The 12,817-nt window shown below is 33.7% G+C and overlaps 2 protein-coding genes across 3 annotated transcripts; both read left to right on the top strand.

Moving 5' to 3' along the window:
* LOC109349333 (dof zinc finger protein DOF1.4-like) lies at nt 1,743-3,024 on the top strand. Of its 2 annotated transcripts, none has more exons than XM_019590100.1 (2): nt 1,743-1,926; nt 2,181-3,024. In XM_019590100.1, the coding sequence occupies exon 2, from the start codon at nt 2,199-2,201 to the stop codon at nt 3,021-3,023; it is 825 nt and encodes a 274-aa protein (XP_019445645.1). In that variant the 5' UTR covers nt 1,743-1,926; nt 2,181-2,198; the 3' UTR covers nt 3,024. The 2 variants fall into 2 exon arrangements, with proteins under 2 accessions (XP_019445645.1, XP_019445644.1); XM_019590099.1 differs by having other exon boundaries at nt 1,743-2,020; nt 2,159-3,024.
* On the top strand, nt 7,590-12,744 carry LOC109349332 (uncharacterized protein At4g04980-like). Its single transcript, XM_019590098.1, has 9 exons — nt 7,590-7,906; nt 8,954-9,142; nt 9,241-9,336; nt 9,527-9,653; nt 9,745-11,083; nt 11,339-11,504; nt 11,599-11,763; nt 11,846-11,998; nt 12,224-12,744. Exons 1-9 carry the CDS (start codon nt 7,832-7,834, stop codon nt 12,404-12,406), a joined length of 2,493 nt encoding a protein of 830 aa, XP_019445643.1. The 5' UTR covers nt 7,590-7,831; the 3' UTR covers nt 12,407-12,744.

Here is a 12,817-nt window from a genome sequence, read left to right as displayed (position 1 = left end):
AGATGTAATTAGTGAGCGTGAGTTATTAATGTAAAGTAGTTTGATGGACATAAGTGGCATCTTCGACATAATAGACTCATGCCTTTCTCAAGGTTCAACTTGGATTTATTTAATTGAGTGTCATTCTCAACCAAAGTCCTATTGTTACCGAGTCACGGAAAAAGTGAAAACTACCCATAAAATCACATTTTAAATCAAAACCTTACAAATTTGTAAATTTTTTCACCCATTCTTGATATCAAAGGAGAGATTTTACATTTGAACCTTACAAATTTGTAAACATTTTCACCCATTCTTGATACTAAAGGAGAGATTTTACATTTGAATATGGTCCAAACATTCTATGTTTTGTCGTTTTCAATTTGATGCAGTCGACCAGCCTAGACCCTCTACCTAACCAACCGACCAAGATTGATTTCCATGCACATTCTATCTATAGAGTTCAGATCTATCCTTCAAAGATATCAAATTTATCATTTGTTTTTAATTGTGTGATATCATACCCTAACCGTGGCTTAATAATAAACATGCATGTGCATTTTGTGGTCCTGAAATCTTAATCTTGTGGCGGCCAAGTTGGAAAAATTATGGTGCCATTATTTCTCTTAGATTAACTCAATATTGTTCAATTTATGTTTATTTTTCCTGAAACAGTTTCTTATGAAAGGAAAGATGATTTTGTTGATACAATTTTATGAAAGTAACTTGATCTAAACTTTTCATTATAATTCTTTAACTTCTTTTTGTACCATAGAGTAACTTGAAATTCACATTATTGGCAATCTTTGACCGAAACTGCTAGCTGCTACTCATCCATTGTACCTGAATTTGTGTTCAGACATTGGACATTCAAATTTGATAACTCCTACTCATTTAAAATGTCTATAATAATAATTTCACTATTTACTCAATATTTTACACCAAATATATCTTCCTTCTCTCTCTAATGAAAATTTAGAGGATTGTTTATTACTGAATATAGTAAAAAATATGCATTATAGAATAAAGAGTTCAAGCATTCCACAAAACTTCCCCTGTTATGAAGGGTTCTGACTTTCAAATTATTTGACTGAGGGTGGTTACTAGCTATAAACTTCAATATATTATAGCTAACCTATATATGATACCAAATATGTTGTCTTACACTTTATATGTCAATCCATGTACATAAGTGTTGAGAATAGTTGAAATAGAATAAATGTAATTTAAAAAATAACAATTGTTTTTTGGATAATCACAATACCATGACATAATGGGATGATGAAAATTGTAATAGATTAACCATAGTGATGAAAGTTAACACGTGCATTATGGATCACATAGATATAACCCCACCTTGGTACATGTAATAATAATATGACATATATTGGACCATAAATCACCACCACCTCTATTCTTTCCTTTGTGTCCCACTACAAACCATGCCTCTGCCAACTGTTTTTAACCTCACTAAGAATCTTAGGCCCCACTATTACCACCCCCTCTTTCCCTTCATCAATATCCATTTACAAACAAAATACAAATTAGCCCATGGACCTAGTGTACCTGCCAAGTTTTTTAACCTTAATTATCCATGATTAGTCGTAAGATCCAAATTTATTGTTCTACAAACCATTCTTACTTAAGTCGTTGCTGGCCTGCTGCTATGTATGTATGTATATATATATATATATATATATATATATATATATATATATATATATATATATATATATATATTCATTTCACATAAGAGCACTATCAATGGCCTAAAAACTTCCACGTGTCAACCACCCACTTTCACATTAGGGGTGAAGTATTGCTCTCCTTTCCCCTTCTATAATACTTGAGTGTGAGTAGAAAGAAAATTGAAGTCATAGGTTGTTACCAAATTCTGCATAAATTTTATAGGGTTGCCCCCTCTACTACTACACCCCCTCCCCTCTAGTAGTAATCAAAACCTTCATCATTCAAATATTTTTTGCTTATCTTCTTGTTTATAATTATTGCTTCTTTTACAGATAGATAACATCATAAATAGGCATATGATATAGACATTAGATAAAAGAAAATACATGCTCACTACTACAAGTACTATATCCTTCCATTCAACCACTACAACTCATCAAAGGGCTAAAATTTGCTGCTTTTTTTCTTCTTCATCTTATTGCTTTTCTAGTTATTAGTGTTTGATTTGCAAGGTGTGAACAATTTAAGACATGGGTTTGAGTTCTAAGCAAGTTTCTAGCAGTGGACTTGATTGGAACAATGGCTTATTGGAACCTCAAAAGTTAGAGCTTCTTCCAAAGCCTCATCAAATGAAGAAACAACAACAAAGTGAGGAATCATCAGAGACTTTGAAGTGTCCAAGATGTGACTCAACAAATACAAAATTTTGTTACTACAATAACTACAACAAGTCTCAGCCTCGCCATTTCTGCAGAGCTTGCAAGAGGCACTGGACTAAAGGTGGAACTCTTAGAAATGTTCCTGTTGGTGGTATCAGGAAGAATAAAAGGGTCAAAAAACCAACCACACCAACAACAACAACAACAACCTCTTCCACCACCACAACCACTAATTCTACTTGTACCACTAATAACATGAACACTATTCAAATTCCTCTTGATCAAAAAAACATGTCTTCTTCTCTCTATCAAGCACTGATTGGTCCACCACCTTTGCTACTACAACAACAGAATCTGATGAACATGAGAGACTTGGAGAGTAAGGACTTTGGTATGACTCTGAGTTCTTCATCTTTGCCTCTGGCTCAAAACCAAAGCCTCCACTTCCCTTTCTCAACCTCAAGCTCTTTTTACACAAACCCTTTAAGATCATCATCCAATGTTTATAACTATGTGGAGGACTCAACTATGAACAGTGCAATACCAAGCACTGGTTCTATTAACACACATGCATGGGAGATAACAGCTACTAGTGGTGGCATGGGAATGTCTAACTATTGGAGCTGGGAGGATATTGATTCATTGGTCTCAACTGATCTAAAGGATCCTTGGGATGATTCTGATATCAAACCTTGAGTTGAGACAACAGAAATATGCAAAATTTGGTAATGTTAATAGGTTAGTTATATTTAATTTAATTGGGGTTTTTGGTCTGTGTTTCATATAGATTAGTATATTAGATGGGGTATATTCCGTGTTGGTTTTGTAATTCTTACAAACAGTAATATTTGGAGCTGTAATGTTTTAGTTTCAGCTTCATATGTATGCAAGTATTCTACTGTAGCATTATTCATCAGCATATGATTTTGTTTTTATTTTTTTAAAAGGTTTCTGAGTGCTTTGTGATGAGGAATGACTATGGATAGATACAGGGTCTGATTCAGAACTGCTGAACTTACAGAATGTGATGGAATATTCTTGTGGTGTGTATATGTTTATTATGTTGCAATGATATTATTGCCTGAATTTTATTGATAATATTTCATCATCAACACCACTTGTTGAGAATCATTTTTGATCCTGACACTGAGAACTCTGACTGTAAAATAGTTCACATGTTGCTTTCATGTTAAATCCAATTTAATACAAGAATGTGTGGGATCTTGGGCCACTATATTTTCAAGATTTGTTTCTGCTTGTCGTTTCTTCTATTATTGCTCAGCTATTGACCAATGGTAGAACACTTAATAAACATTCATTGTTTTTTCCCAATAAATTTGGCACCTCAATTAACATTTCTCTCACATCTATGATTTATCCATCAATACCAAACATTCATGCTCACGGTAGGATATAATGTCTATGCTTAATGCATGTTTTCTACCCAGTTGTATAAAAAAACATTTTTGAATGAACAGTTTCACACATGATATTCTTAGAGTTTCTAAACGTAAAAGATCAAATTTATGTTGAATAGTTTCAAATTGTGGCAATAGTATGGTCTAGACTCTCTAATAACGGAGATATAAGCTCAATTTAGAAACTTCAATACTAAGGTTAAGTCCATGTCACTTTCACATATCATCCTCTGCAAGACTGCAACACAATCCGAAACCACAAAATGATTTGATCCAATCTCATTCAAAATTTACCAACTTAAAAACAAATTTGATCATTCAAACCCAATTGTTAATTAGTCTGGACTAAATTGATGAATTTCATAAATGGAATTGAACCAATCCAATTAAAATTGAGTTTGTATTTCATTCTCCCGGGCTTGGTTTAAATAGTTAGACAACTCACGTCAACTTTAACATGGGCTCAAAACAGTAACTTAACTCCTCTCATATTATCACATTCAAATTATGTCATTTTCATCGTCATTATTAAATAAATCTCACATTACCTTCCTCGTTATTTTATGTAACTGAACAAAGGATGCATGTTAAACCATGTGATAATGCAAAGAGCTACATGGAAGAATGTAGCTGGAGTTAGGCATTTTAGGGTGGTGGAATATCTGTTGAATCTTCATAGAAGCTATTTTAGCTTTTTAATAAATGCAAGTCCATGTTGTTCCTTATGTGAGGCCACATGAACTTGCACCTTACATTAATTTTGCAATTTAAGATATTACACATATCCCGTTACCTAAAATGTTTATGACTAGAGGCACAGTTGAATGAGCCATAGGCTATAATACTCTCAAGTCTCAACAGAGGGGCAGCCATTATAGGCTGAGCTACCTTCCCAAAAAGGAGTGTAGTTGGGTTGATAGCGAATAAGTATCCTGAGATAAATACTTGATTTTATATGTATTTTTAATAGTAAAGTATTATTTCATTGTATATAAAAGGATAAAAAGGTCTTACCACGTTATTGTTTTCTTTGTTTTTTGTAATACTTGTCTCTCTATTAATGAAGAGGATCTCTACTGGTTGATAACCTAGTTTTAAGTGGGTAGACAAGTATAAGGATTTAGTTAATATTCCTAGTGTCATAGTTAACTTGGTTCCTGTTGTGATAGAACAGTTCTAAATTCGTGTACCACATTGAAGACAAGAGGATACATGGTAATGGTGCTTTGAGTGGTTACATAATACCATAACATTTGCACAATGTAGAAAAACAAGTATGGGTTCCTTATACTCAATCTACATAACACATTGGAAAGGAACATTAGAAAGAAAGGATTGGTAAATTTAAGTATTAATTTTGGAATCTATGTATTTCGAAGTAATGGAATTTGGTCCAAACAAAGGGAAGCAGAGTTGGATAAGGCATTACTTTAACAATTTAATATTTTTAGAAGATTTAATTTAACATCTTCAACATATAATTGAATGAGGATTTGGATTCGTTATGAACTGTTGCTGGTTGTTGGGGTTGGCCTAAAGAGTATGAGAAAAAATCAAAGTGAAACTTATAATATATGACCAAGAAAAAAATCATGCAAAAACAAAGTAATATAATTGCGATTAACTGTTCTATCTAAGTTAGAATGATGAAATTTCTACAAGGCATGGGGGAGGACCTCATTGTCTACTACTATTAGGATGAAAGAAGCAAAATATAGAATAATTTTAACGTGAATGTTTTATATTCTCTATTCCAAAACTTTATGTCCATGTTTTTTTATTTTTCCTTTTAAATATATTGCAACTTTTTATGGAATTGCTATAGAATGAGACACAAAATGTGATAAGTTATCCCATTCATTTTCCCACTTTAAAGTGGAATGCATTACATCACAAATTTCCCATCACCATACCCTATCTCAGTCTGCAATCCCAATTAATTAAAAATTGTCAATTAAATATAAATAAAAATTTTAAAAATAAAAAGTAACATTTTTATATTTTGGTAAAATATGATTAATTAAAAAGATGAGGACATGATATTTTTGAAATATGAAGAAAATACAAATATGAAGTTTATATTTATGAGAGAAATATATTTACTATAGTATATAAGTTTTATATACTGTCACTAAATAAAGTTTATATACATGTTTAGTTATTATTAATTATTCAAATAATAATAATAATACAAATGAAGGATGAATAATACACTTATATAAATCTTATCCTAATGGGTTGGCTAACATGTAACTTTCTTTTTCAGTTATGTCCATGTTAGGATTGTGTGCCATAAAAGTTGACATCATATACCCTTAATATTATGTTGAAATGGGTAATGATGACAAGGATATTTTGGTAAGCTGTTAATCTGAAAATTAAAAACAAGAATTTATTATCTTCTTTCTTATCTCACTCTCCTATCTCAATCCTTCAAAGGTGCAGCAACATAATGAAACACAATTTTTCTTTTTCCAATCTTTAATGCATTACAGACCCAAGACAATGAAACAATAACTTCTTTTTTTTTCTTTTTTCTCCCCTCTCACTCCCCATCTCAAACCTTCAAAAGTGAAACAAATGCATTATGTCATTTTCCCCAAAATTATTATACACACCCAATTCAGACATAGGAAATCTCATAAACCCTATTTCCCAATCTTCAGAAACTGGGTTCTTTTTATTCTAAGTTTACTGAGTTCTTTTTATTCTAAGTTTACGTGGTTCTTTTTATTCTACGTTTTTTCCTCTTGTGCCAATTCAATCCTTTTTTCACCAAGTTACGAAGAAAAAAACATTTTTTTAACTGTAATTGAAGATAAAATAATGAGGGTAATGTTTACTCCAATTTATAGCGTTACTTAATAATATTGTTTTGTTGGTTTTGGTATGTGATTAATATATTGAAAATTAAAATTGTAAAAATTAGGGATTAAGGTTCTTAGGTGATGTTAGATGTACTTTTGAATGATTGAGATGAGAGAGTGAGAAGAGAATAAACTTTTAATTTTTATTTTCAGATTAACAACTTATCAAAATATTATTGTCACACTACTCATTTCAACATAACATTAAGGATATATATTGCCCAATTTTTAAGGGTATATATTGCCCAATTTTTATGGTACACAATATTGACATTGTATCTAACTATAAAACAATGTTAGTTATGTTAGCAAACCTATATATATATATATATTAATGTATATTTGTAGAGACTCCTGTTGACATGTATGCCCAACTTTCACCCACTTCAGAAATTCACACCCTCCAATTGCCTCCATTTTTTTACTTTAGAAGCTGATTTTACTTTTATGAGATAAGTACGCCACACATACATTTTCTCTTCCCATTCCTCAAATTGAAAGATCTAGAATATATAACACATAGTTTGGGAGTTACATGATGGGAATTATCAATCAATTAATATTTAATTAAACACACACGACTAATACTCATACTTATGAGTTTATTAGCATTAAAAAAAGAAAAAAAGATGGTTAAACATTGAAGTTGATACCCGCATGGAGAATTCAAGAAAAGTTGTTTAATTAACGCTGTCTTATTTTTAGAAGGTGATGTAAGCCAATCACCATTTCAACCATTTTCTGCATCAGTTATCAGTTGTTGTTGTTAATGAAGACACAAACCATAAACAAACACTAAACCATTTCAACCATTTTCTGTAGCAGTGTATGCTCTCATCTAACGAGGTTGTTATATATTACCTCATTATCTCTCTCTCTCTTATAAGAAAGTCCCATTACATATTATATTGCTTAATTTTCACCATCACCCTTAGGAGATTAATTAATTAATTAATTAATCAATCTCCTTAATTGCGTGCATGCATGTCTAAGAGTTTTTCTATTGTCAACCCAATGTGTTGATTATTTATTCATATTCCTGCATAGGAAAAGTTTGAACATTTCTTTTCTTTCTGTGCTGTTGAACATTTCTCTTGTAATTTTTAATACATTTTCAAACCCAACATTTTGATCAGGATTATTATACACGTTTTTCGTAATGTGGTGGTGGGCATTACCATTGCTTCTATTTTGTTTGGGTCAATATAAGCAATAGGGCATGGCTTCCGTGGGGTTCTGCGGTTTGAAGCCAATGCTCTTTCGTCGCAAGATGAATGCTACTAGTTCTATTGAGGTAACATTCTAACCTTTTTTGTTTTGATATTTATCTATTAGAAGTATTTGGGTATCAATTATCTTCAATATCTGTTCAAATAAAAATAATCTAAACCCCTCAACAGAAAACTCAAAATCTGGATATTGAGATTTTGAAAAAGCAAATTGTCATTGTTTTCTACTATCTTTATGGATGAAAGGAGACTTTTTTTGGGCTAATATTAATAATCTGGATCATCGTTGCTTCTTTTCAGCAGAGATATTAATTATTTACGGATAAAATATAAAGCAGCCAACTATGAACCTACAACAAATAACTAAGAATTGAAGATTCAAGTCATGAGTAATGAAGTTATTGTCATTTCACACTTTCTCCACTTGTAATGATATCTTAATCTCATCCAGCATATTTCATTTTCTAGCTCCCTAACCTTCAATCTGTTAAAAGAAAACATGTAAATTTGAATAACTTAACTGAATCTAGTTGGGTTGTGTATGTTATAATGTGCACATGACTTATATTCTAGTGGAACACGGCCAAGTCGTGTTGAGACACACAACCGTGGTCTCAATGCACCGTTAGTGACCGAGTTACACGGGAAACCATAGTCGGATTGTGGGTCATCCACGACCGTGTACCTTGGGTGTGGTGTGACACATGACCATACGCACAACCATGTGGGCTAGACATTTGTTGGTAGGCAGTGTTACATGTTAGGCCGTGTATGGGACCACGACCATGGATTGACATTTTTATATGAAAAACAAAGAGCAAGTGACTGAGGGAAAGTTAAGAGCTGTCATCTCAGTAAATCTGATGACATTTCATATAGATTGGTATTGCAGTTGTTGTATTATCATTATACCTTAACATTCATCTAACTTTTGCTTCAAAACATTTCAATCAATGGAGACATTTAGAGAATCTCTCTAGAATGAAGTTTTTAAAAGAATTTAAAGGCATGTTACATTGGTAACCTGTGAATTTCAGTAGCTATCTATATGGTACAGACACTCTTCATAATGTATAAGTAATTAATTATAATAACTGTATAATCAATTGAAGGTATTGAAAAGATCCCCCTCGTCCAAGAAATCTTCAAAGTCTCAGAACAAAGAAAGTGGAGAATCAATGGAGTTGTCATTTGTAGGTGCAGACCAATTGATTTTAATGGTTGAGATCCATAAGAAGATCTTTGCTTTCAGGGACATCATGGACCTGGCTCCATGCAACAGCTCTGCTTCCTTGCGTGAGGTGCATTATATATGATTTCTTTCTATTTTGAGACAAATAGCATTCTTTCTTTCATTTTTCCTCCTTCATAAGTTCATCTTTAATGTGTTATATTACAGGTGGTGTTGAAAACCCTTGAAGATCTGCATAGACTTGACCCTGAGATTGTACCAAAAGATGAAGTGTCCAAGATGAAAGACAAGTCTATAGATCAGGTTTCAGCATTTAATTGTACTTGAAATTATTCTAACTATTATCTAGAAAATGATATTTGAACACCATTTTTACATGCTTAATTAACCATGCATAAATATGTAGTTAACTATGCCTATTATAGAGCATAGTGCTTTATTAAATATCAAAATTTTAGCCTCTCATAATACTAATGCTACAATTTTATACCAGGCTATGGCCTACTTCTGCGAGGCTTTGAAATCTCTTGGAGAATCATGGACAATGAATAATGATTGGATGGAGAAGCTCAACATTGTGTTTCCATCATGCAAAGATAAAAGCAATATGCGTAGCCTAAGCATGTGTCCTTGTCTTTTAACTGATCAATGATTTTATATCAAACCAAGAGTCATAATTTTTGACACAATGACTGATCTATTGTTATGCAGGTGAAACAATGTTGGTGACACTTGATTGTTTGATTAAGTTGACAAGTGAGAGGTTTGATAGCATGGAAGAAGATGACCTAAAGAAAGATTTCAGTCCAAAAGCTAGTTCATTTGGAAAATTCATAATGAGAACCTCTTCCTTTACAGATAGCAACTACTCTTTCGGCTCTTCTCCTAACACACCGAAATCCGTCCTTCCGGAATTGATGAAATACTCAGACAGTCCAAGAAGTTCTTCTGGCTCATCACTTCTTTATTCTCTCAGAGTTCAAGCAGTAGAAAAATTGAATCCAATCGACGTAAAGCGCTTGTCGTTCCATATGTCACCAACTCATATAGGACACCAGAATAGCAAGATAGAAGAGGAACCAACAAGACAAATGGAAATAGATGATGACAATATGGTTAGAAATACTCCTGCAAGGGATACATCAGAAGATCTTGTTTTTTATTTGGATACAATGGAAGAATCAGATTGCACAATTACTCATGATGATGTTAAGAAAACACCTAAACTTCAAGGAATTGGGGAAGTGGAGATACCACCACTATCTCCTAGACCACTTCAACCACAATCTCCCAAACTTGCACAAAAACCTTCTCCCATGCAAGAAGAATCAGTGCCTGATCCACCACCTATGATTCAAACAAACACTGTGCCACAACCACCACCACCCCCTCCCAAATTATCCATTATGATACTGACAAAGACAGTTCCTCAGCCACCCCCACCCCCTCCTAAACCACAACCAATAACACCTTTTTCGCAGCCAAATTTGGCAGTATCACTACCACCTCCACCATCAGCACTGAACTTGCAGAAAAGTGCAATAGCAGTTAGAACGCCACCACCACCACCACCACCACCAATGTCTATGGGTCCAGGTTCATCAGCTGTTGCAACTCCACCACCACCACCACCACCACCAATGCCTATGGGTCCAGGTTCATCAGCTGTTGCAACTCCACCACCACCACCACCGCCTTCATCAATGCCTATACGCTCAGGTGCAGCAGTTGCAGCTCCACCACCGCCACCACCACCAGGACCCTTGAAAGGTGGATCTATTCCAGCACCTCCACCACCGGTACCGCGTGGGATAGGAGGTGCAGGGCCACCACCACCTCCACCTGGAGCAGGGAGATCCTTGCGCCCCAAGGCAACTACTAAACTGAAAAGGTCAACACAATTAGGCAATCTGTATAGAACTCTAAAGGGAAAACTGGAAGGATCTAACTTGAAAGGAAAATCATCTGCTGCTGGGAGAAAAGGTGCAGTTGGAGGAGCAAACACCGGAGGAAAAGGAATGGCTGATGCTCTAGCTGAGATGACAAAAAGGTATGCCTTTTAAAACAATCACAATAGCAATTTCTTCCGTGATCTATACTACATTATGATATCGTTCAATCCCGTAGTCCATTCTACCTAATGAGAAAAAAGTTGGTTATTGTCATAGCGTAACTTAATCCACGTAGCTGATCTTACCTAGTGAGAAAAAAAGTTTGATTATTGTTACTGTGATATTATTCATGAAAGCATATGTCTCACTTTGAACTGTTTTTCCTTTTCTTTTTTCTTTACACTTTTCATTAGATCTTCTTACTTCCTACAAATAGAAGAAGATGTTCAAAAGTACACAAAACAAATCATAGAGCTTAGAACTGCTATTACTAATTTCAAGACAAAGGACATGGCAGAATTGAGCAAGTTCCACAAAGATGTTGAGTCTGTTCTTGAGAATCTTACAGATGAATCACAGGTGAGTTTAGAAAGTTCAGTCCACTTTGTTATGCTGCTATTCAGTACTATTAGCTCTTTCGTTTACCACGGTATGCCATTCGATTTCTGTGTAGGTGCTATCACGGTTTGAAGGTTTCCCTACAAAAAAGTTGGAAGCTATAAGAATGGCTGCTGCACTATACAATAAGTTGAATTCAATATTCACTGAGCTTCAAAATTGGAAAGTAGTGACTCCAGTTGGTCAGCTTCTTGACAAGGTTGAACGTTATTTCAACAAGGTAAGCCAAAATTATCAGTTTTATTAACCTCCTTCATTATGGTTTTGACTTCATTTCTAACCCAAAAGAGCAATTTTTACAGATCAAAACAGAATTAGATGCTTTGGAACGAACCAAGGATGAAGAGACCAAGAAATTTAAGGGTCACAATATCGAATTCGACTTCCACATTCTTATAAAGATCAAGGAAGCAATGGTGGATGTATCCTCCGGTTGCATGGAGTTAGCAATAAAGGTAACTAATCCAATTTAGAACAAAGTAAACCACTACATTTCAATTATCTTAAATTTTTCTTCAATTTGAGACAGATTCACAAGAGTATAGTGTATAACTTTTATTTAAAAGTCGAAAACATAGAACATATAAATGATGAATAATGTAATGTTATAGCGTGACTTTATATCCATTAAATTCAAATTGTAATCGAACTGTATCTTGATTTGGTTGAACATAATGCAGGAGAAGCGCGATGATGCAGCAAAGAAGAGTGATGGACCAAAAAAGGAATGTGCTAAATTGCTATGGAGGGCATTCCAATTTGCATTCAGGGTGTACACATTTTCTGGTGGACATGATGATCGTGCTGACAATCTAACTAGAGAACTAGCTCAAGAAATACAAAGTGATCCGAACCATCCATGATTTATATACTTGGTATATATACTATACATAATATTATATACATAAGTGGAGTAAAAAAATGGCAGGATGAGGTTTCAGCATACCCATCATCACGAGACCCTTAAAAATTTCAGAATCAAGACCCTTTGTATGTTAAAGTGATCATTTGTGGGTTTGAGTTATATATTATTATTTTTTTGTATCTTGGTAGGAGATAGTCATGTTTGAGAGTTCTCAGAATTAATTGCGGAAACTATGAAGCTAAACTTGGAACTTCACTATTCTAGTTTGTTGTATAAGTATTTATTATTTATATACATTACATTGCTTTTGTGTGGTAATGGTTTCTCGTTTGTGAGTAAGAAAAAAGGTGGCAAGTTATTTCAATAGAGAGTTTCATATATCATGTTTGGAAAGAAAATATTAACACGT

This window comes from Lupinus angustifolius, chromosome LG06 (assembly GCF_001865875.1).
Source record: "Lupinus angustifolius cultivar Tanjil chromosome LG06, LupAngTanjil_v1.0, whole genome shotgun sequence".
Classification (NCBI taxonomy): Eukaryota; Viridiplantae; Streptophyta; class Magnoliopsida; order Fabales; family Fabaceae; genus Lupinus; species Lupinus angustifolius.
The sequence above is the reverse complement of the archived record's forward strand: the minus strand, read 5'-3'. Positions and strand labels throughout refer to the sequence as shown.

Bases quoted from the DNA above. Each gene is read 5' to 3' on its own strand.
- LOC109349333 (XM_019590100.1), top strand. From the start codon at position 2,199: ATGGGTTTGAGTTCTAAGCAAGTTTCTAGCAGTGGACTTGATTGGAAC.
- LOC109349332 (XM_019590098.1), top strand. From the start codon at position 7,832: ATGGCTTCCGTGGGGTTCTGCGGTTTGAAGCCAATGCTCTTTCGTCGC. The intron at 9,337-9,526 runs GTTTCAGCATTT...ATTTTATACCAG, and splicing joins AAGACAAGTCTATAGATCAG to GCTATGGCCTACTTCTGCGA. The intron at 9,654-9,744 runs GCATGTGTCCTT...ATTGTTATGCAG, and splicing joins AAGCAATATGCGTAGCCTAA to GTGAAACAATGTTGGTGACA.